We start from the raw sequence: 24284 nt of genomic DNA on the forward strand, positions 1-24284 counted from the left end.
CTGCCTGGTCCAGGCAAGCCTTACGCTACCATGGTAGTAAGCATTATCGCACCCATTTTACATATGAGTAAACCCACACGCATTGAGAGGGCAGTGCCCAGATCTTCAACGGTATGTAGGCACCTAGCCTCCATTGAAGTCAGTGGGAGTTAGGCACCTAAATACCTTTGAGGATCTGGGTCCAAGAGTCTGATCCTACAAAACCCTTACTACCATTGAAGTCTGTGAAAGATAGGGTTGGTGTTTTTTCCTACCCCAACCCTAACTGATGTGCCCAAGGTCACACATCTCTCACAGGCAATGCCTGGGATAGAGCTCCTAGCCCTCTGCTCCATCAGCCCTGGCCTAAAACAGTAAACGCCCATGCACCAAAAGCTGGCGCCTTACAACGCATTAGAGCCCAGGCCGGTGCAAACGTGTCTCCGACCCAAACCCAGACCCGCTGCTTCAGCGGCTGAGCAATGTGAGCGCAACAGGATCCATTTCGCAGCCTTCCTCAGCGGCCTCTCCTAGCGGGCTGATCCAAGCGTGCAGCGCGTCCTGCCTGGGGTAGAGGGCGGAGAGCAGCGACCCCTTGGGAGGCGCCGGGTCAGCCACTCCCCGGGCGCCTCGGTGCCTCTGCTCCACTGCAGCAGAAAGGTGCGCGGCCGCCGCTGCCGCCGGGGGAGAGGCCCCAAGCTGCCGACGCGGTTGGACTGAGCCGAGCTGTATGGGAGGAGCTTGGGCTTTAATGCACCATAAGGCTCCAGCAGCCAACAGCCGCCGCCGCACGAGCTTCTCTTCAGCCGCCTCCTGCAGTGGCCCCTCTCCTTGAGCCCGCGGCTGCGAACCCCGCGGCGCCTGCCGACCCAGCCGCCAGCCTTGCCCCGCTAGGGAAACACCCAGCAGGGCCGCAGCTCTGCAAGGTTACCCCCTTTCCCCCCCCCCCAAAAAAAACCCCGGGGCCGCGAGCTTTGCAGAAGCGGACACCATTTTGTGGCTAGCGGCTTCCTGACTGGGCGAGCCGGGGGCTGCTGCATGCGGAAGGGCGCTCGCCCGGCGCCAGGGGAACCTGTTGGGCACCGCCAGAGCAGCGCTCGCAGCCCAGCCCAGCTGCGGCACTTCGCACTGGAACGGGGGCTTGCGGCAGCCGCACTGCAATTCGCCCGGCTGCAGCCGCCGCCGCCGTCCCTGCGAGGAGGAGGAGGAGGGAATTTGGAACTGGTGCTGCAACCGCAACCGCCCCCCGGGGTGGTGTAGGAGCCCGGGGTTTGCACCGTCCCTGGGCGGAGAAGGAGATCTGGACCTTTGCTGCAGCAGGAGGAGGTGGAAGCTTGCTGGGGTGGTACCTCCCCCTCTCCCCCGTAGGGTAGGACGATGCTGTGCTCGATGCAACTCCCCTGCCCTCCTCTCCGCTGAGCCTGGCCGTGCTGGGGCGATGATGGATACTTGCCTGCTTGTTCTCCCTGCTCACGAAAGTAAGCCTGCTGTAAATGGAGGAGGACATTGATACCCGCAAGATAAACAACAGTTTCCTGCGCGACCACAGCTATGCAACAGAAGGTAATTGCAGGCTGAGGCGCCCCCCTGCGCGGAGAGCCGCATTCCGCTGGGGCGGGGGCGGGGGGGGGCGATGCCTTGGCGGGGCTCCACTTAGACCCAGGGCAGATCCGGCGGCAGCTCGGCCTCCGCATCTAAAAGGCACGGCCCCGGGGGAAGGCATGGGTGTAAGCAGAGCTTGTCGCCATGGCACGGAAAGGGCCAGAGGGTGTCGCTGGAATGGCAGCGGATTGCCACCGTGGGAGTGAGGAGGGCTTGGGCATGGAGCAGCAGGTGGATCCGGACAGCACCTCCCTTCGGGAAAGGCCAGCGGGGCCGTGTGGGGGTGTGGGCAGGGCCGAAGCTGTGCCCTACCCTCTGAGTCACACACCGGCTGAGCGCCACTGGGATTCGGCTCTGCTCACCTCTTTCGGTGTCCGCCTCGCCTGCCCGCTCCCAGATGTCATCAGCCTCCCTCGAACCCTTTTTGGCTTTCATGGTGCCACGTTACAAAACGAAATTTAGCTCATGGTTGCCACAGGGCAGGGCTTCAGTTCCTGCCCGTTCATTCCCCGTCAGGATTATGTCACGCATCCAGAGGACCGTAAAAAACCCCAAGCAACCGAAGCTCCCAAAAAACTGCTGATGTGTGATGAATAAATCGTGTCAAAGGGAAGGGCTGACAGCAGCCAGCCAGGTTCCGACACACGCGTTCAGAATGCAATGGGTGTCCATTTAGTTATTATTAATTCTGCAGCAGTAGTTTCTGCTGAATCAACAGTGAGCGGAAGCGGAGTGGGTTTAAAGTGTTCAAACATCTGGGATTTGTCTTGAAGGGAAACAGAAGGAAGAGGTGCCTTCTTTATTCGCTGTCCTTCAGTTAACCCGTGAAAGAGGCAGGGCTGTGCCTGGTAGATTTTTCACTATTAAGGGTGCAGTTCTACCTCCCACTGAAACCAATGGGAGGTTTGGATGTGGAAGGAATGCAGGATTGGACCCCAGCTTTGCAGATGAATAATGATAGATTCCATCCCAGTATTGCAGAGATGTTTCTAATTGAAATCAGTGGTATTTCTCCAGGTTGATGCTGGTATAGCTGAGATTAAAATCCTGCCCACTGCTCCTGCAGTTGGGTGAGAATGAACTAATTACATATTTGTAGCAAACTGCCTTATTGGTATCATGCTGTCTTATTAATAGTTTTTTAGCCTTTTCACCTTCAGAATATTTGGAAAACATTAGTAGTCTCAACACAGGCATGCAAGGCAAATAAGAACTAGCATCCTTATTTTTACAGATGGGGAAACTGAGGCAAAGAGAGAAATTGATTTGCCCACTGTTGTAAAAGGAGTCACTGCCACAGCTGGGTTAGATCTCAGAACTTCCTGTCTCCTGACATGTTACACAGATCCCTAGACCAATCCTCTCACGGAGAAACAATATCTGTTTAGTTTTAAATTTGGAAATTGTATTAATTTGCCCTTTCACTTATTTCCTATCTGTCTTTTGGGACGCAATATGGCCTGAAGACTGTGGAACTGCAAGTGTGTGGATGAGTGAGGAATTGCAAGTTAGATAATTCCGAGATCTAATCCTAACTGCCATTGGTTGACATTGGCAAGTCACGGCATCCTTGTGCCTCAGTTTTCCCATCTGTCAAATGGGAATAATGCATAACTCTATTTTGCAGGGGTGTTGTGGAAGCTAATTAACACTTTGCCTGTTAAAAGTGGTATTTAAATTAAAAATACTTTGTATTACTGTTGTGATAAATGGAGAGATTTGTGGAATATCAAATAGACATTGAATTACAATTTGAGAACATGGTACGTTATATTCTGACAATATCACTGGCATTCAAAGAGTCTGAGCTTGGGTTTTTTTTTTATTTTAAAATCTGGGAAATAAAATATTTTCATTCACATTATATATTGTATTAGGGTTATAATTATTTGTTCCTCTTGAGACTTATTTCCTGAAAGGTTTCCACATGAAGAAGTATAATTTGACTAGCATATTGCAAAAAGGTGAATTGGCTGTATGTAATTCTGCCAAAAACAGTACATACAGTACCTCATCCCCCGGCTAAGCATTTCAGGTTTGGCCACTGGTGCATTTGAACGTGGCATTCCTATTCTGGTATGGTGGGGGGTGGGAGATCACGTGGCCTTGTAAAGTTAGAGTAACAGAATGCAAGATGTAATACACATTTCACACTGCATTCTGCCACAGAAAGGCAGCCTCCACCCAGTGGGTAATGCCCAGGAAGGATGGATAGGAGAAGAAACTATTTGCCTCTGTTAGTATTTCTGATTCCTGAAAACCTGCAATCTCAAAACTCTCTTGCTTCCCAGACAAAATTGCTTGTCCAGACAAAATGCAGCTATTGTTCAAAAAGAAAAATGAATCCTCTGAAACCTTACAGGGAACCCCTTAAACAAATAATCCCTTCAAACAGGAATCCAGATTAAGCTCTTTACTGCTTCATTCTCCTGAAATGTGACACTGATAGGACATACACAAAGAAAATCAAATGTATGAAAGGAGAATGAGATTTTTTATTTTGATGTGCTATTAGATGGGAAAATTAAATTGTTTAAAAGTGTGGGACACCTAGTGATCCACAGATTAAAACACTGATCATGTACAAGGTAGCACTGCTTGTGGGCAGCTGAAATGTACCTGGTCAGTCAAAGGGGTGCAGCCTGGACATGGATGGCAGAGGCGAAAACATCCAGAAAGGTAATTTGGTGAGGATTTGTGGGAGGCACGCTAATAGTCCTTTCTTGATGTAAGGGGAGAGTGGCGGTGCAAATGTCACCCTCTAGGGGGCAGCTGCTACAGCTGACACATTAAGTGCCATTTGACTTCCACATGATTACCTGCTTGGAACTCAGGATGAGTAGAAGGATGACTGTCTGAGTTGAACCTGCTGTGATTTAAACTCCTAATGCTAAGAAGTCTGGGTATTTCAAACCTGATGCTTATACTTTAAAGCTATTCCTTCCAGCTGTTGCATGGCATATTCCCCCAAGTTGTGCCGCAGAATTCCAGGAAGAACAGCTTAATGCAACAAACTAGAGAACAATAGTGCCTCCTCTCCTTAAAAATGAAATTGAGGAAACTTAATTATACCCCTGTTCATCTAATAGGTAACATACCAGGTCAGAATAAAATGTTTGTTGCTGGACTTTAAGAAGTAGATGAAAATATTTCATAGCAGAATATCAGCTGGGAGTTTCTTTTGCACCTATCATGCTTTGATGGGCTTCTGATTCCTCTTGAAATATTTCTATTAGAAAGAGGCTCAGTGAGCTGTGAAATGCTATAGCTGGTTAGTGCGTGGTGTAAGTAGAAAAAAAATCATAGGAAGTTGTGTTTATTTTTCCCCACACACAAAAGTAGCATATGTCTAAAAAGATTTGATTGATAACATTTCTTCTATTAAAAATCCTTACAATGCCTCTGCAGTATGTGAAGACTTGCTTTTGAAATGAGGTTGCCCGCAGTGTTTTTAACTGAAGAAGTAAATGAGGTTATATAGTTTGGGTTAGTGAAGTGTTGTTGCTACTTAAATCGCTTTGATATTTTTATGCAAATGCAGGATAAGTATGGTATTTTAAATGCATTTACTTGAATCCTTATCTTTGAGCAATGCTCAGACCTACCAGTAATGGAGGGAAAAAATCAGTGCTATTAAAACTCAGCTTTACAGTTGCCAGGAATTATCAAGCTATTGAATATAATAAACAGAATCGGTATAAAATTACTGGCAAGTGTTATGAAATTCACCAGAGTTATAAGACAATGATGAAAAAAGTGTGTACTAAATTTCATTGTGGAAGAATTGCCATTCCATTCTGGGTCAACTTTATGACCCAGAAATTATATAAAATTTTCTCAGAATGGGAAATATTCCATAAAATGCCCCAGACATACTTTTTTGCTTTTTTGATGCATAAATCAGCCTATATATGAACAGCAATTTTAAAATTAAAAATGCAGAGTCTTTGCTTGAAAATAGGACAAACTAAGACCCTTTACTGAGTGAAAATGAACCTGGTTTTGCTCCACAGAGGTTCCATTTATTGAGCAAAATGTTTGAGATTTAAAAGTTCCCCTCCCCACAAAATTGGACCATTTTCCTTAGCTTGAACCAAAAGGTGAATCCATGATATGTTTAAGACTTCAGATTTCAATGTGACTATTTTGCATAGCCCCGCTATTTACCCAACACTTCTCTGAAACCCTCTAGGTGGCTTGCAGGACAGAAAAGTACTGATTAAAAAAATGTGAATAATATCAATATGGTCCCTTTATGCTTCTCATGTTGAATGGAAAGTGCTGGGTTCATGATGAGCTGCTTGTACTCTGCAATTTCCAGTGCAAAGGGAACTGCTGCTATTACCACTTGCATCTAGTAAAACAACATTTTAGTAAAACGGACATCATTTTTTAAGCTGAGTCTTGCAAGCCGTCTGTGTCTGATGATCCCACTGATGTCAGCATGCATTCTAAGTGTGGAGAAATTTCAGGATTGGACTTTTTAGCTGCAGCTACTACATTTGGCTGACTTTGCCACTAAAGCTTACAGAAATCTCCATTCCTTCTAGTTTTTGTAGGATACATCAAACTTAATTTTATGAGACTCGACAAGTGCCCTTGCCATTCCAGACATCTGCTAACCTCCTCCAATGGAGAAGGCTAAGCAGGTGTTTCCTTCACATTGCAAATGCCAAATATAGTGTAGTAGAATCTGTTTTGTATTATGTTTAAAATTGTAAAAACTCCGCAGTCAGGAAATGCGAAAGTTAAAATTCCTCTAATATTCTTAACTTGCCTGCATTGCACATATGGTTTGCCATGTTTGTGACTTGTCTGAGAATTGCTGCTATGTGAGATGTGGAATAATCACTAGGCAGTGCTCCACCCAGATTTCCAATGATCTTGCACTTGTGATAATGCAGAACTGTGTAGAGAGCTACTGGGGAGTTGTCCAGGAGCCCCAGGCTGGCACTTTTACTATCAAGAAGCTTATGGATGTGGGTTAAGGCTAATTGAAACCTGGCTCCACAAAGAGTTTACCCATTCAAATCTTTTAGGTTCCACCTGAAAGACTCTTCCTCTGACCTCTCTTAGAAGCCCTCTTCAGACTCCCCAACCCAAGTTCCTCTTCTTCCAGAACCTTCTTATTCATTCACAGCCCCCTTCTTCCTCTGCAGCCTTACTTCTTTGAGCTTTGCCTTTTCCTTCTCAGCCCCATGTACTACTCCCACATTTACTGAATGAGATTCCTTCCTCTTTTGCCCTGGGGCCAGCAAAGAGGACTCAGTAGTAAAAGCCTGGCTGCCAAATTGGGTCACCCATGTCAGTCATGTGCAGGCTGACTGCTATGCTTCCTTGCTCACAAACTCCCATTTCCTTAGCCCACCTGGACCATGAGACTTGTGCTGCAATGGACTTGACCTGGGCAGGGGGAAGAGTCACCTCAGATGTCTTATTTTGGAAGTACTAGCAGTCCTTGCAGTGACTGGATCCTCCCCTGAGGCTGCTTGGAATGGGCATGTAATGTAGCTATTGTGATTTGGGGTCAGGAGGGAGCCAGGTTGTCTGAGAAGCCTGCAATGAGGAGAGAATCATTGGAGGGAAAAACTGTTGGGGTGGGTGGGGATGCCTGAAGAAGGAAATGAGGACAGAGCAGCAGAGGGCTTAATTACACATGCTCAATCAATGCAATGGAATGGTTTCTTGTAAAAGCAAGTTCTGAGGTTTCGGATCCATGATTGAAGGGTTAAATGACATGACTAACCCCATCCTATTGGCAATCTTGCTTGGATTACTGCTGTTCATTACTTGTATGAAAGACTTGGTAAGGACGACTAGTGGGCCAGGAACATCAGATGCAAGACTCACTTTTGCAGTTGGGGGGCCAGATTCTAAAATCCTCCTCCCCTGACTTCAATGAGAGAGCTGTCGGAGTTAAGATAAAATGAGCAAGGACCTGAGGCTATGACCCTTTTGGGTTTGAAAAAGATGTGGACTGAATACAGTATTCGACATATTATGCTAGCAACCAGGAAGACAGCTGCACATCTCTGTCTGTCAGAACTCATGATCATATCTGCATCTGAATGCCAGGAAATCCAATCTCTTTTTTATTTTTTTTAAAATAGCTGGAAACAGTTTTTTCCCCCCTTTGCTTGCTCCCCAGGTTTTGCATCTCAAATCAGACTCTTTCAATTCCTGCCAACATGATAGCACCTGCAGTGGTCACCTGTCCATGAGGTGGGTCAAAAGGTACTCCTGTGAGGAGTCGAGATACCACTGAAGTAATTTAGGCTCAGATCCTCAAAGATAGGCTTCCAAATTCCACTGCAATCAGTGGAAGTCCCTTTACAGATCTGGGCCTTAGAGACTAGCTCTTTTCCTGGGAAGGGAACCACACAGTGAGTCTATCAATAAGCAAATAAGGATTTTACTGAAACAATCACTAGGTGGCTCCCTGACAGGAAGCTAGTCTGCATATTTTTGAAAAGGCTCAGAACCCACTATCTAAGTGTACGATCCTCCCAGGCATTAGTTGTATGTGCCCTAGGAATCAAGCAGAAATGCAAGTGTGCTTCATTTGTAGTCTTCACGCACAGAAAGTCATTGTAATACAAAAAGCCACATGGAATCTTTCCCCTCGTTTTCTCTCCCTCCTCCCCCAATTCTCCCACTACTTGGCATATTGACTGTCTGATGTATGGAACATTTTTTTTGTTGGATGGAACTGGAATCATGTCCTGGTTCCCCTTGCATTTACACTGGTGCAAATCAGGAATAACTCCATTTGACTTCAGTGGAGGTACAGTGATGTGAGAGGAGACTCAGGCCTCTGGGTATCTAGGATTCTGTGGGGAAATTCCAAAGGGGAAAATACTCTTGGGCTATATAATCCATCCCCAGGGCTAGTGGAGGGTTGTTCCTGACATCCACCTTTCCATTGCTTCGCTGAATGCCCCAGTGCTAGGGCTCCCTCTGCAAGATTGTTCCACGATTGAATAGATTTTACTGTTAAGAAATCAGCGTACATTTTCCTTTTCTTAATTTAATTCAATTTCATGTAGTTGTAGCCCCCTTTTTCCAACTCTAAATCAGCTTTGCCCTCTTTTCTGTCTGCACTATTACCATGGACCAGTCATATCTGCACTGTGTTCTGGCTTTGAAGAAGTAGCTTTTAGAGCATGTAATCCCCCCACTCCGCCCCACAAAATGAAGATAGCCCAACCTTTACAAAAAACATGTACTTAGAAGCCATCTCACCAGTACCTTGACAAGGCCGTAAGATATTTTGGAGTTGTCAGATGCATAAATCACCTGTCATGTATTGCAAAGGGCAGGTTTAGTTTCTTTTATTTTCTTCTGCAGAGGGGGGGGGGAGGAAATCCACAAGCTTTCATTGCAATTAAAGACAGAAAATTTCTGTTGCTAATTTCCTCACATAACTGGATCCGAGATCATTGCCCATATGCTTCCCCCGCCTTCCTCCAATTGCCCAGCAACCACGTTGGTCTTTGATTCATTTGTGTTGTGTTATATCTAATGCTGCTGGCAGGCATTCCAGGACATTCTGCAGAGTGCAAATTAATGCATTTTTCCCTACACTGACAGAATTTTTAAAAAGATTAGTTTGCTTACTGGGGCTGGTTTTTGCTGTGCTGGGAACCTAAAAGCTTTTTACTTTCAGTGTCAAGTTGATAAGAGCTCTTTGTGGCCATGACAGCAACTTAAAAAAAAAAATCTCTCTACAGTCGCCTTCTTAGAAGCATGAAATAGCAGCTCTCCCTCCCTCTCCCCCCCACACCTTTTCTCCTGCACGTCATTAAAGGTGAGCGCTGTTCAATATCTGTTCCCATGGAAAGATCCATATTATTGTTCAGTGGGGCAGGTAATTAACCTGGGAACCTCATTAAAGTTGTTATACCCTATAGATATTTTTGAATATGAAACTTAACCCTTTCCTCTACCTGCATTGGGGTTGGTTTGTTTTTTTTTGTTTTTTGTTTTTTTTTATTTGAAGCTCCTCTTTTTCTCCCCTGACCTTCTCCACTCTTACTGGGTCTGAGGGAGTCCTGGTCTGGACTCTTTGTCTAATCCACAGATCACTGAAAATGAGACCCTTAGAATTCAGCCATTTGTGTTGTATTGCGTCAAAGCTGACCGGGATTTACTTTAATCTGTGGATACTTTAATCTGTGGATTAATAATAGAATAGACCTACTTGGGGACACCGTAAACCGTGGATTACTGACGTGGCTGGGGGCAGTTAATCATGCGAATCAAAACACATTGTGACCTATCCCAGAGAGCCACTCTGGTCATGGTGATAGAGCATCTGCTGCAATCATCTTCCCCGTGTGCAGAGGAAGGGGGTAAGTAAGATTCTTTTCCCCCACACCCCCTGTGCAAGGACTAGGACAGCTACAGTCCATGGAATTGAGCGATAGCCCAGGGACTGTTCCCTCTGTGCCTCCAAGGAGCTTTGCACCACTCTTAGCATGAGCCAGTAGCTAAATATCACAGTCGAGCCCTAAAGATCCAATCCAGCCCCCCATTACAATCAATGAAAAGACTCTGTATCCGTAATGAGACTCCTGGACCATTTTGTCACTGAATTTTTGTATCGCAGTAGGGTAATATAAGTGAGACTCGTAGAAAATCAAGGGAAACCGTATTTTTCCCTTCTGTCAGAGGATCTCAGAGCACTTTACAAATGATCATGAGTTAGGCCTCAGACTACTGCTGTTGGATAGGGCGTTGCTACTGTTGGTTTTATAGATGATGATCCAAGACACAAGTGAAATGACTGTGAAAGTGCTGGGGATATGACATCGGATCATCTGACTTCCATTTGCTTTGGACACAAGACCATCTTTTTCTACTGAACCAGCATCTTTATCCTTTTCTTTGGTGTACTCACTCTTGTCATTCTAAATCCATTGGAGTGTAAAAAGAAGGCCAGTCCTCAGATAATGCCTTTTGTATAGCAAGCTTTTTATATGGGAAAGAGTTTTTTATGACCATATCCTTGAGATCCAATCAGGTTTATACTGGGAACACTAGCTGGCATCTTCATTACAGGGGTGGCCTGTTGGTAGTTAGGAGACTGAAAGATAATGCAAGGAGTTAGACCATTTGCCACAATCACTTGGTCCTATTTCCTTCCATGAGTGGTGGGTATGATTACACTTGCAAGGCTAAATTCTCTCCGTGTTTCATACCAGTGTAGACCCTGGTAGAGAGCTCTGATAGAAGTACTTCTGAGCATCCAGGTTGCAGTGATGGAAAGCAGCATTCACAGTCTCACTTAAGGGGAGAAGCGGGTCTCTAAGGGGCCAGCACAACCCCAACAATGCCTGAAAAGGGGACTCTGCCAGCACTTACCAGTGGATGGTGGATGAAACTTAATTGGATGTGTTGATGCAGGAGGTTAGACTAAATGATCACAAACTATCTCTTGGGCTTGAAAATCTGGGAATTCAAGTGACTGTGCACCCCTCCCAACGGGACCCTGATAGAGCTCTGCAGAGTGACATGGAAGATGTTTTTAGAAACTAAAAAGTCCAGCCCCTCAGCACACTGGCAGCACTGCCAACATGTGCTAGTCATGCCTTTGGCCTGAATGAATGCGGTATGTTCTGAGAGGCAGCAGAGGTGAGACAGGGCGCGTAGAGCAGAGATGTTGGTGTGACAGGATGCTGATTAGGTTGCTTAAAAATAAAAACATTTTTTTATTTTTTCCTCGTGGTCTTGGTTGCGTGACTGCAGTGAAAGGGCTTATGCCAGCATACTGAGCAGGTACAAAACTCCCAGCTGTGTTCAGGGCCTAGGCACTGCATGGGCATCGCCACCACTACGTGCATGGGCCAGTGCAGAACCTCAGAGATTGTTTGAGGCTCACAGCAACGTGTGTGGCTGCTGCAAGATTTTGAGCTGTAGAAGGTAGCCGAGTCTGTCTGTAACTGATGACGTGAGGGATTTAAGTGGCTTGTGACTACTTCTGGGTTTTAATGATATCTGTGGCTACGTCTACACTACGTATCCTACACGCCACAGTGAAAAGCAAGCTGCATCCATGCTGCAATGCGTAGCCGTATGTGTCGGGGGAGGCAGCTGGGAAAGGCTCCAGTGCATCCCTGCTGCATGTACTAGTGGGGTTCCTGTATATCCTCGGGTATAACCTGCGAGAGAGTGCTCCGATGGAAACGTCAGAATCACTCCTCCAGGAGTGAATCCTTCTTGCAGCACAACAAGGGTAAATTTAGCCCTTTAAGAGCCAAATCCATTCTGCCTCTGAATTCAATGATTTTATTCCAGCGATGGATTTGGTGGGCCAAATCCATTTGGGTCAACATTAAAGCTGTGTGGAGTGAAGTAATTTTGCTCCCCATGGGGTTCATATGAACAATGTCTTTGAGTTTGGGATGTCTGGGCTCTCATTGACCTTAGTGGGAGCTGTTTGTGATCAGTATAGTACATCCTGACAAAGCCCTGGCTGGGATGATTTAGTTGGGGATTGGTCCTGCTTTGAGCAGGGGATTGGACTAGATGACCTCCTGAGGTCTCTTCCAACCCTAATATTCTGTGATTCTAAGTTCAAGTGACTTTCAGGATCTCAAAGCAAAACACAGTAGTAAATGCTGAGTGTTGCTTGATTTTTTTTGTCTTAGAACCATAGATTTTATTTGTATCTAAAACAAACCAACAATCAGCTCAAATCTACTGGAAAATGGGCACAAGCTCACTCAAAAGTTTCATCATGAGTATTAGAAAATCGTTCTGTGAATCTGGGCTGAATTCCAAGTCACTAACAGAACCCCAAAAGCCAGAGAAATTCATGAGATTTTTGGTGTTTCCTTATGATTGTTTCACACATTCAGAATCAATGTCCTCTTCTCTAATAAAGATATAATAGGCCCATTAGGGTCAATATCTCCATTTGAAATAGTTGTTCATGTGGGTTTTTGCTCATCGTATTGTGAGCTTGATTTCTGGAGAGGAAAAATTTGGAGGAGCTGTAATTCCTGTGATTGAAAGGGTTTGTTTTCTTGGAGCAGCTGCAGTCGTGCAGCTCTGCAAGGAATGGGAAAGGCCAGCGCAGATGCACAGTGAAAAGCATCCTGTTGACTTGGTTTTAAATAGTTCTTGAAATGTAGAAACAAATTACTAGAGATCTTGCACAGTGCAAGTGTGGAAATAACCAATTTAAGTGTGGGGTCGGGGGAGATGGCAGGTCAGAAGGGAGGGAAGCTGTTGTCATCCAAGGATCTCGAAGTACATTATTATTGTTTATTACAGTAGAGAATAAGGATCAACCAAGATTGGTGCCCGGTTGTGGTAGGCACTGTACAAACACAGCGTAGTAGATAGTCCTTGCTCTGAAGAGCGTACAATCTAAATAGAACAAGACCGACACAAGCAGAGTGAACAATGTGATGGTGGCAAATGTTATGTTAGTTCTATAACTTTTATACAGGCTTTATCTATATAATCTTATTTTTTAAAAAGTGTGTGTGTGTGTGTGTGTGTGTGTATATATATATATAGAGAGAGAGAGATCTAAATATATAAATACTAATAATGTATAAGAGATCTATACAGGCATTATATGCTTCCCCTTCTCCCTGTTGAGGAGATGTCAGCCTGCTAGCTGAAGTGTAAGTGCTAAAGGGCAGCTCATGGTGTGTGTGTGTGTGTGTTTTTGTTTGTTTTTGTTTTTGTTTTTTGTTTTTTGTTTGTTTTTTAATGTGTTTTCATGTTAGCTTGATGCTGGTGGAAAGATGTTGGCCTGACCGTTCTGGAGATGGAGTCCTCTCTTTATCCCCAGAACAACTCTTTGACTCCCCTGCATAACATGTAATTAGCAGTCATTGGAGTGTCAGCATTTACTAGCTGCGAGCATTCAAAACTGTCAGGCCCCCAAAATAATGAGACTGACTAAAATCTCGTTGATTTTTTTTTTAAGTGTTTTCGGTTCTCTTTATATGCCCTCTAGTTTCCGAGCCTTTAGAGTTCCCAGGCTTTTCACTGCTACCACAAAGACTAGAAATTGACTTTGTTTTGGGGGGCAGATTTACAAAGGTATTTAGGTAACTAATGATATAGATAGGCACCTAATGGATTTTACAAAAGTACCAAAGCAGGTAAAAAACCTAACTCCCATTGAAAGTTGTGGGGTATGGGGCATATCTGTTTCTTTAGACACATAACTACCTTTTGTAAATCAATCCTGTTTCTGTAATGAAACCTGAGATTTTCATGGTATCATGAGTCAGGAAGGTGGGGCTTTAAGAAAAGCAGCAGTTATTGCAAGACGTATAATAAAACCATGAGCTCAACACCTGAAACAGACCCATGACCTTCCTGGCTATTGTCCTGTCATATTAATCTATGTTGCAAAGAATTCATATTCAGCCTTTTAATTTGTTTTGAACCTGTTTCTCCACTTATTGATCTGCAGTAAGTGTGCTGCACTTATCGAACATACTGGGCACGTCTTCACTACCCGCCGGATCGGCGGGTAGCAATCGATCTATTGGGGATCGACTTATCACGTCTAGTGAAGACGTGATAAAATCGATCCCCGATGGCTCTGCCGTCGACTCCGGAAATCCACCGCAGCAAGAGGCGAAAGCGGAGTTGACGGCAGCGCGGCAACGGTCGACTCGCCGCTGTCCTCGCAGCCAGGTAAGTCGACCTAAAATACGCAACTTCAGCTACGCTATTCACGTAGCTGAAGTTGCATATCTTAGGTCGACCCCCCCCCCCCCCCCGTAGTGTAGACCTAGCCAGTGTGAACACTACTTTACTAATGCTGTGCTAAAGCAGATGTTTTGGGTAGAAAACTAACCAAAAACGAAACCCCAATAACATCATCTCCCAGGTTTCACTTTACTGTATTTGGCTTGATTTCCCCCTCACCCTGCTGCGCAGTCATAAAACAAGTACTATCTAAGTCTTCTAAATAGTCGAACAAATTACTGTGACTTTCCTATGTTTGAATCAGTCCCAATCTGTATTCTGTGAATAACAATAATGTTAATGGCGAGATAAAGACTTATCTCCCTTGTGTCTATTTTGTCATCGGAATAACAACGTTAAATGTTAAAAGCTCATAGATTTATACATGTCCAGCCTGTTCAGCAAAAAGAGAATAAATCAAGTACCGTAGGGCACATTATATTTTATCGTTGCTATATTATCTCTAAGCTGGGTGGGTGTTAACCCCATAATGACGTCTTCAAACGGGATTTTAAATAATCTTGTGGACTCATGTGAATGTTCCCAGTGCGCTGTGATCTTGAAACTCATTTTAATGAAGGAATATTGAAGTGAGACCTGTTTGTCCAGTAGACCAACAGTAACAAAAAAACCCAAAGAAGTTAGAGAGATGATCCCTGGCGTTTGCGCAAATTAAAAAACTTGGTCAAGAAAAGTGTGGAAATCTTAAAAAGGTAATTGTTTTATCTGTGTCCTCAGAGAGTCCAGTTGTGCATGTAGCTTATAATTATGGATTTTTGCTGTTGGTGCTGAGTTTTTGAAGGCCATTTTAGACATGGAGGAAGATATGTTACCAGTCTCTTTCAAACATCGTCTTGATGTTTTTATAGTTAATATAAAGAACTCCTGTACTTTATTTATATATAAGCAATGTGTCAGTGGACCCTATCAGAGTGCAGCTAGCTGCATAAATATATTACAACTAATATTTAATGAATGACACAAGCAAGAGTGGTTTCATAGTCTCGTCACTTTGAGCAAAATTCTGCTTTCAGATCACAGTGGATCTTGATTGTGATATTCTGACCTTTCTATACAAGACTTATTTCTTAAAAATAAAGTAATGAAACACAATGGTAACGTAGGCTCTCAACCCACATTTCCTACCAGAAGACCCCATCCTGCAAGGCTGTGAATGTCCTCAACTTCAGCTGCATTATCATTTTTAGTACTAAGTGTACCATTAGTGTTAATGGGAGCTTGTGACACTTTGCACCTTGCAAAATTGGACTCTAGTATTGTATCATGCGTTCGATTTTTAAAGTAGAACTATGCATTGAAATCAGTGATAAAACCTGCCTCAGAAGTGATGGCATGATGTAACTCTTGGTAACGGTGCACTAAACTTTAGACAATCTCTGTATACCTTCCTCTCAATTTGGTCCTCATACCTTGCGTTGTTTATGCAAAATAATGATGAATCTGGCTGAACACGGTGCTCAGAATGATCGGCGCCAGATGCAGTTTCTAATGTCTTGAGGAAGCAATAACTTGTTAACACCTGGCACCCAAACATTAAAGTCACTCAAACACAGTGCAGAACACTAACTGCTTGTACTTGAGTTTTGATGACATAGCTGGTGAATAAACCTGTTTGCAAGAAGAGACAGTGCACATCTCTAAGCCTGCCATTTTAGTACCTGAGCATAGAGATGTCTACAGCCAGCCACCGTGCTGTGACTGTGAATACCCTGCGGATGGATAACTTCAGGTTTCTGGGCTGTCAGTCCAGTATCTTTCCCAAGCATTAAACCGATTTAAAATGAACAGGGAAAACCTTTTGAACTCTGCTTTTTATGTACTTTGGGACCCTAACTCAGCAGCTGTGTTGTAGGACTCTACAGTCATACGCCTTGACCTTAAAATCGGATTCATGACGGGGCCTTTAGTCACTACCTGAATATAAGTAACAATTCTCTCATTTTATATTTAGTCACTAGCTCAGGCACATGTGCACTAATGTTGCATTTGCATTACACGTGTCTGAGATGCTTATTTTGATGGCGCTCTGAGAGACCAACCCCTCCTTTACCACATTTCCACATCTTTGCGGGTTCTCCACCTGCTTTCCAGGATCTTAGGGAATGCACGGAGACACTGTTCTGTGCCAAAGCTCTAGTTTGGCAATTACACTACTTTAAGAACTGTACATTACTGTTGAGAAACAACCAAGCATTCAGATGCTACTTGAATCTTCCTCGTGTGCCCCTGACTCCCTTGTGCCTGGGCTGGAGGATTTCTCTCTCTCATTTAATCATTTCATCTTAAAATAAGCGCTCAAATACATCCTTTAAATGCAGTTTGTTGTGCTGCAGCCTTAATGAGCTATTTGAATATTGTGATGCACGCTTTGTGCTGGGAACCACTTTGAAGTAAAAGACACTTAGAACGGCTGGATGTTTGTATAAGGCAAACGAGCTTTAAGGTTGGTAACCCTAAAGAATTCATATGATGTTGCTTGAAAGGGTGTGGGTAATGCTGTAGGAAGTATTACTGTGTTTTAAGGTGAATTCTGACCTCAGTGGGGTTGTCAGGGAGGGTCTAGATCAGTGCAGAATTTTGGCCTACAGATTTTGTGTAGTCACTTTGGCAGAAATGAAAGAAAACAAATGAAAAAATAGCATGAATAGTAACAATAAATATGGGAGGAAATCTGACATGAAGTTCCATGGCAGATTTCTGAGCTACCAGGCAAGAGAGCTTCTGTTTGATTCTCAGCCTTGGCTTCTATCAAGTTATCGGGTTGACAGATACTGGGTGTGCTAGAACACAGCATGCTTGATGCTAGCAGTGGTGAATGTATTGTAGGAATGGGGAGAATCTCTCTCATGATGTGGTGGTGGATTATCAAGAACCTACGTTTATTCAATGAAATAAAAAGGACCATCGGTGCATCTGGAAGGCTACTAATCTAAATCTGATAACAAGAAATACTTTTATACACAATGTAATGTTACCCTGTGGAACTCATTGCCACATGGTATCTGTGAGGTTTAGAGGAGTTCAAAAAGGATTTGAATATCCACAGTTAGATAGGATTAAAAGAAAAGAAAAAACGGATCAGATATAAACTCTCCATGCATCAGGGCAAATCCCTAACTGTCTGGAGGTAGGAAGAAACTTCTCCTATGGGCAGGTTATTCCATAATTGCCAATTTCAGGTTTCTTGCACCTTCCTTTGAGAACCGTCTAGTGGAACTGGCCACTGTCAGAGACACAAGATACTGGACTAGATGGACCATTGGTCTGATCCAGTCTGCCAAGACCTATGTCAGTGGATAATTGGGATCCTATCCTGTCTTCTGAGTGGAAGGCTGAAGCTGAGATGTGTCTGCAACAGGTAGTGGAAATGAAAAGGGGATAGAGTAAGAGGGGGATTCTAAAAGGCCTTCCTTAAATACCTAAATAAACTTAGCCTATCATGAAGCTGGCTAACAGACCCTTAATTATAACAGCAGGAATGGTGTGGCTTTATAACCTGTTCCCTACTGTAAATTTCTGGCTAGCAGGAATGGTGCCAGATGTCTGCTTCTGATTGCTTCTGGTCCTGAAGAACGGTTCAGGGGTAACTCTCGCAGCTGGAGAATGCAAATAATTGCAGTTATCTAGGGTTCTTCGTAATTTTTTTTTTTTGGCAGCAGCCAGAGGCCCACTGAATGGACCCATCTAAATCTTTTTGACTATCTCCAAAGCAGTTATCTGCCCAAAAGTCCATTATAAGGCTCTTCTGATGAGATTCCACTGAACGGGAATGTGTTCTCCTCTAACGAATGAATTTGCTGCTCCTTTGGGGAAGGTATCTTTGCTTTCAGCATCCGGTGTAATCCACAGCCGTGGGCATTTCTCAATCCATGCAGCCGAGAAAAGACGATTTTAGTCTGTTGAGGAGAAATCAGGCTCAGCATCTAACTGCTAGAAGAGGGTTACTGCGTGAGGTGGTTTGAGGCTGTGGTAGTGGGGGAAATCTCTTTGGATCGGCATTTGTCAGCCTGTCGTTATTGTGTCCCTAATACACATGTACAGATGGGTATAGTTCCATTACATTTGTTAAATAGTGCACCCACCACAGTGTCATTGGAGTGAGTTATATAACACGCACAACCAATATGTCTGCCATTCTATGTAGTTGCCAATGGTTGCAGTTTGGCTGGGAGTGTTGTGTGCTTTGGGAATAGGTCCTGGTCAGCATCATGGAGGAGTGGAGGCGGGGGAGGAAAGTGAGAGTGTGTTGGTCGGAAGTGTGGGGGGGGGGGGGGGGGGGGGCGTTGCAATGCTGTTATACAGCATCTTTCCAGCTGCTCAGGCAGGTGTGATCACCTCTCTTCCCCCCCTCCCTCAGGCAGCTTCTGTTCCTACTGAAGTTGATCCAGTACAGGTGCCTGCACTGGGCTGGGGAATGCACGCTCCATGTGGATGAGGAAGAGATTAGACCTGGAGGTTACTACACAGGACAGTATGCACCACGCCAACAGACGTAGAATCCTCCTCCAAGAGCATCACATGAGATGCACGACACTTGGCAGAGCTATATGATGAGGTGGGGAGAGAGCTGGGAGGAAGTATGGGCAGGGTGTCTGGGGCTCTGCAAATGATAGTGCCTTGCGCCCTCTTCCCCAACTTTCCCCACACATCTTCTGGACTCAGAGAGGCAGGGCCCAAAGTTTTTTGGCTTAGAATTCCATTCAGAGTGAGGTGCAAGTGTGCATTAGTCTCCAAGTAATTGACAGGCTGTCTAGTTGTTGGGTCCTGAGGGAAATGGCATGGCATAACCTTTAACGCCGTACTGGTGTTTGTAGAACGGTGTTGCAGAACACGAGGGCTGGCAAACATCCCTGAAACAGAAGGCTTTTGAAGCTAGGGCCATAAGAGAGAATGCAGGAGATGCAAAAGCTGAAAATTGTGCCCCTGCCTTATAAATACAGAGGCTTTATTTTGCTCACGCTTACCATACCATTGTTGAAAATAAGGAGTAAGTCAGTGGAAATGTGTGTGAAATCAGTGTAAGAATTGGTATCCCTAATGCCACCAGGTACTTTCTCCTTGGGCATCCACTGCCTTCCGCTACCCCAAACCCCTCTGTCTCTGCAGACATGTTTTTTGAGCTTGGCACCTCTGTCAAAGATACCATCACCACCACCACCACCACTTCAGGAACTGGGCACCTGGACAGTGCAGAGAGTCACTGCCGTCAGCTTAAATAGCCATCTGCTCCATGTGAAGAACTCCCAGGGGAAGCTCCGTATGAAGAGCAGCTGCAGAATTAGGTCATTAGGTGTAAAAGAGAGAATGCTGAATACACTGCAGGAAAATGTAGCAAATTGCCTTCCCCAGTGTATGCCTTTCCCAACTGACTGTCCCAGAGCAGCTAGCCACTGAAATGGGCCATGCATTTTTAATGAATTGTGCCTCCATTGTCTTGATTTTATGTGGCCATCCTGTATGGGAAATAAAAGGCCTGATTCTTCTCTCACTTGCGCCAGATTTACACTAGAATAACTCCACTGAATGCAGTAGACTTGCTTCTGGTTTATATCATTGTAACTAATAGCAGAAATGGGCCTATTGAGTATGTAGCAGAGGGGGGGAAAACTGTGTTCTGCATCAATTGTATTCAGTTCAATTAAATAAGACTTTGTTTTCCATGCTCGGTTTTGAAGTAGACTTTGAACAGGAGTCGTATGCAAAAATACATATACATTTGCACAGTTACTGCAGTTTCATTTAGATCCTCTTTTGTATACATAAATACCCAGTTTGCACAAGCAGCTGCCATAATTGTGCATGCAAATGTAGCCTGCAACGTACACATTTGCATCTACGTTTACTTGCTCAAAGGAAAGTTGCTAACAGTAGACTGTGAGCAAATCTTCGTTCCATTTGTTCCTGTTGCTGAATGGTACGCATGCTATTGCCAACTCCCAAGCATTCCAAAATCATGAGATTTACAAAATAATAAATGCTGGCTTCCTTTTATTTGCTTTCTGGAGTTGGCACATTTAGGCCTCATGTTTGGTGTACCATGAGTTCCTTTCCTTATGAAAGCTGAGATTCTCAGGTAATTTACTTCCAACAGCTGAATCTTTAAGAAAAACAGCAAACATTGCAAGCCTTACAGTAAAGTTGAGAGAGTTGGCAATGCTACATTCAGGCCACATCCTACCTGCCGTGGTTTTATGACCTTTCTTGAGCGACACCTGGTGGTGTCGCATTTCTCTGGTAGATTTTACATGAGACATTTTGTCTTCATTGTGTTTTACCTGCATTGTTAGACAGGTCCTCTGCTGGCAGGAGAGGTGGAAGGCAAGGTACCCCTCACCCTTATACCACCCACACCCTTCTGCTGGGGTGGCAGGATCCAAGACTCCCCTCCTACTGAGCCAGATCCTAACCTGTGTGAAGACAGGGTGCAGCAGGCTGAAGAGGGATTCCTCAGCCAGGCTGAAGACCAGTGGTGACCGGCCCCCTGCTTACCACTCTGATAGAAAGCTTTTATATCCTCACCCACTCCAGCAGAAGGCCTCGTGTGGGTATTTGGGCAAACCAGCAGGGGGCTCTTCTGTGGGGAAACCTCCACTGCTACCGCCATCCCAGTAGATCCCTTAGAATGGGGACAGCAGAGTCCCCACCTCACAAGAGACTCTACTCTGGGGGTGTGGATTGTCAGGCCTCTTCCTGAGGAGAAAGAACGAGGAGTACCTGTGGCACCTTAGAGACTAACAAATTTATTTGAGCATAAGCTTTCGTGGGCTAAAACCCACTTCATCGGATGCATGCAGTGGAAAATACAGGAGGAAGATATATATACACAGAGGACATGAAAAAAATGGGTGTTGCCATACTAACTATAATGAGAGTAATCAGTTAAGGTGGGCTATTATCAGCAGGAGGGGGGGAAAAAAACGTTTGTAGTGATAATCAGAATCGCCCATTTCCAACAGTTGACAAGAAGGTGTGAGTAACAGTAGGGGAAAAAATTAGCATGGGGAAATCGGTTTTCCTTTGTGTAATGACCCATCCACTCTGTCTTTATTCAAGCCTAATTTAATGGTGTCAAGTTTGCAAATTAATTCCAATTCTGTAGTTTCTTGTTGGAGTCTGTTTTTGAAGTTTTTGTTGTTGTTGGAGTATTGTGACTTTGAGGTCTGTAATCAAGTGACCAGGGAGGTTGAAGTGTTCTCCGACTGGTTTTTGAATGTTATAATTCTTGACGTCTGAGTTGTGTCCGTTTATTCTTTTGCGTAGAGACTGTCTGGTTTGGCCAATGTACATGGCAGAGGGGCAGCAATAGCAGCTGGGGTTCTCTCGCCTCTTACTTAATCCCCTCCCCCCGCCACCCAAAGACAAGTAACAATGCGTACCCCCAGTGGCTTACCTGAGCTCCTGGAAGGGATCCGTGGGGGTATCATATAGCAGGTGATCTGCTCCCCATTCTTTCCTGTGGTCGCTTGCTATGATCCCAGAACCAGGGGTCTAGGCATGGGCCTGCTGTGTCTAGAGATCAACCCAGTCCGCACTGTAGGTGGTCTCATTATTTTTCATTCACCAGATCAGATAGGTTGCTTGCGTGTATGCGTTCCGGGGGTGAGGGGGGGAGGGAGAAACTATCTCAACATGTCATTCTAGCTGTAGGTGAGATGTCAAAACTTCATGACACATACACACTCTGAAGTTAGACACTGGTTTGTCACCACTCATGCAAAGTACAGCTGGAAAATGAAACCTCATTATTACCAGCTGAGCTTGAGTTTCCCTGCAGACTGGGCATTTTGGTTATGGATCCTGTTTCATAGTGCTGCTTGACAACTTGATGTAATGTTTTCATTAAAAGCACTACCAGATACAGCAACTTAATATTACTGATGAGGTGTCTCTGGCTAATAGCTGGTCATTAAGCCTTTCTTAAAAGTGAAAGTAATGTAGAAACATCCCTTTAGTAGTCATCGGGCATAAAAATAAAATCGAAGTTCAGCAATTAGAACAGAGAACTATTTATATTTGCTTAAGATTCTGTTCATTAAGCTGTGCAGAGAGAACCCAGCAGTTAGTTTATGTCAGCTGAAGACAGTGATTTCACTTGAAGGTTTCAAACATGGTCAGAATTTAGCATTTCATGTTTGTGATGGAGTTTCTAGCAAGCAGGAGATACTTTCCTGCTCAGATTCCACACAGGTGTTCAAGGTGAAGTAATGAGGCAGTGATGAGGACTGAAGGCCGAATCAGACTCTGCAGAAGGAACCACCGTGTGGGAAATAGCTGCCTGGTATTCAGAAGGGAGAGACACCTTTGGATAAGACATTGACAGAGTCTAATTTTTTTTTTTAAATCTATTTTAAGTAACTTACTGTTGTAATTTGGATATATTAAGGCTCCATAATAAAAATAATAAGAAATAGCTCTATATAACATTCTTCATCTGTAGATCTCCAAGCACTTTACAAAGAAGATCAGCATCGTCATTTCCGTTTGACAGGTGGTGAAACTGGGGCACAGAGCGGGAAGTGATTACCCAAGGTCACCCAGGGGGCCACTGGCAGAGCTGGGAATAGAACCCAGGTCTCTCAAGTCAGTCCTCTATCCACTAGACTACCTCACCTCATGCAAATTAAAATCTTGGTTGGTGAGATTCTTACATATTGTTGCTGAACCAACTGAGACTTCCCTCTTTTGTGTATAATATAACTATAAGATACACTAACTGGCTCTGATTATTACCATTTGTGACTAGCGCAGGGAATTATTTAACATGCTGGAATATCCATGGAGTATGTTGCCAGACAAGCCTTTCTAGAAAACTGCTGAATTTTGACTGTCACAATTTAATAGCAGTCTGTAGGGCCAAATAGTCAGCTGTCACACCGAGGTATAGGGGGAATGCCTTGGCATGTTTGCACTTACAGATGTAATCACCTGTGCAAGGGGCTGGATATGCAACTATCTGATTTGTGCACACAAATATGAGGTTGTGTGTATTCAGTGAGGGCCCTTGCATCTTTACAGGTGTCCCTGTTGTGCTTGTGGCTGAAAACCAGCTTTTCTTTAATTGGAAGCTTTCTGTCCAGATAGAACTGTGGGCTCAATTCACTTCTCGCTTACATGGTTTTTTAAAATCTAATTCACTTTTCATCAGTGCCGCTGTTTCTCTTTTTTGCATTTCATTTAGCTTAGCTTCCCTGCTTGTGCCAGCCAGTTTCATTGGCTGATTCTTAAACATGAGCACAGTGCAGCAAGACTGGATTCTGATCTTAGTTAATTGATGTAAATCCAGAGCAAGTCCAATGAAATCAGTGCAGCAACTTTGAATGTACATTGGTGTTAGGAGAGAAGAATTTGGTCCATCATGTTTGGGCTTCTGACCGCATGGAAGAACTTCTGATTTAGTATGTTTGGTGTGTAATTAAATGTGATTGTTTAAATTTTGTTGTTTCCTGCTCGTAGACTTTAAGGTCAAAAGGGATCATCATGATCATGTAGTCCAGTGGTTTTCAACCTTTTTATTTATTTATTTATTTATTTATTTATTTTTCCCATTGGTGGACCCCTAAACATTTTGAATGGAGGTGCAGACCCCTTTGGAAATCGTAAAAATAGTCTGCAGACCTCTGGGGTCCGCGGACCACAGGTTGAAAACTGCCGATCTGGTCTGACCTCCTGCATGTTGTAGGCCACAGAACCTCACTCACCGACTCCTGTAAGAGACCCCTAACCTCTGGCTGTGTGACTGGGGAGAAGAAGGGGGAGAATGGATCATCATTTTTGGCTGTATGTCACTCTCATGCATTATCTCCATCTGGTTGGCTCCTCCTGCCTTGTGCCCCTCACATGGAAGTAAGTGTGTACCAGCAGCTATTAATAGCTGAATCCTGCAACAGTCTGCTGTCACAGATGGGATTCTGAGCTTCTGAAGCCTAAAACTCATTACAAATAAAGCAATACGTGCTATGGTA

General features: G+C 44.3%; 1 protein-coding gene across 1 annotated transcript in view; it reads left to right on the forward strand.

Annotated features, from left to right (window-relative positions):
• Positions 1–1362: 1362 nt before the first annotated feature.
• The window catches only part of PPP2R2B (protein phosphatase 2 regulatory subunit Bbeta), a 155228-nt gene continuing 132306 nt past the window's right edge, over positions 1363–24284 (forward strand). Inside the window, exon 1 of the mRNA XM_024199381.2 lies at positions 1363–1542. Coding sequence (XP_024055149.1) covers positions 1473–1542 — 70 coding nt within the window. The 5' untranslated portion in view covers positions 1363–1472. The remainder of the gene's footprint in view (positions 1543–24284) is intronic.

This window comes from Terrapene carolina, unplaced genomic scaffold (genome assembly GCF_002925995.2).
Source record: "Terrapene carolina triunguis isolate 2854851 unplaced genomic scaffold, T_m_triunguis-2.0 Scaffold629, whole genome shotgun sequence".
In the NCBI taxonomy this organism is placed as follows: domain Eukaryota; kingdom Metazoa; phylum Chordata; order Testudines; family Emydidae; genus Terrapene; species Terrapene triunguis.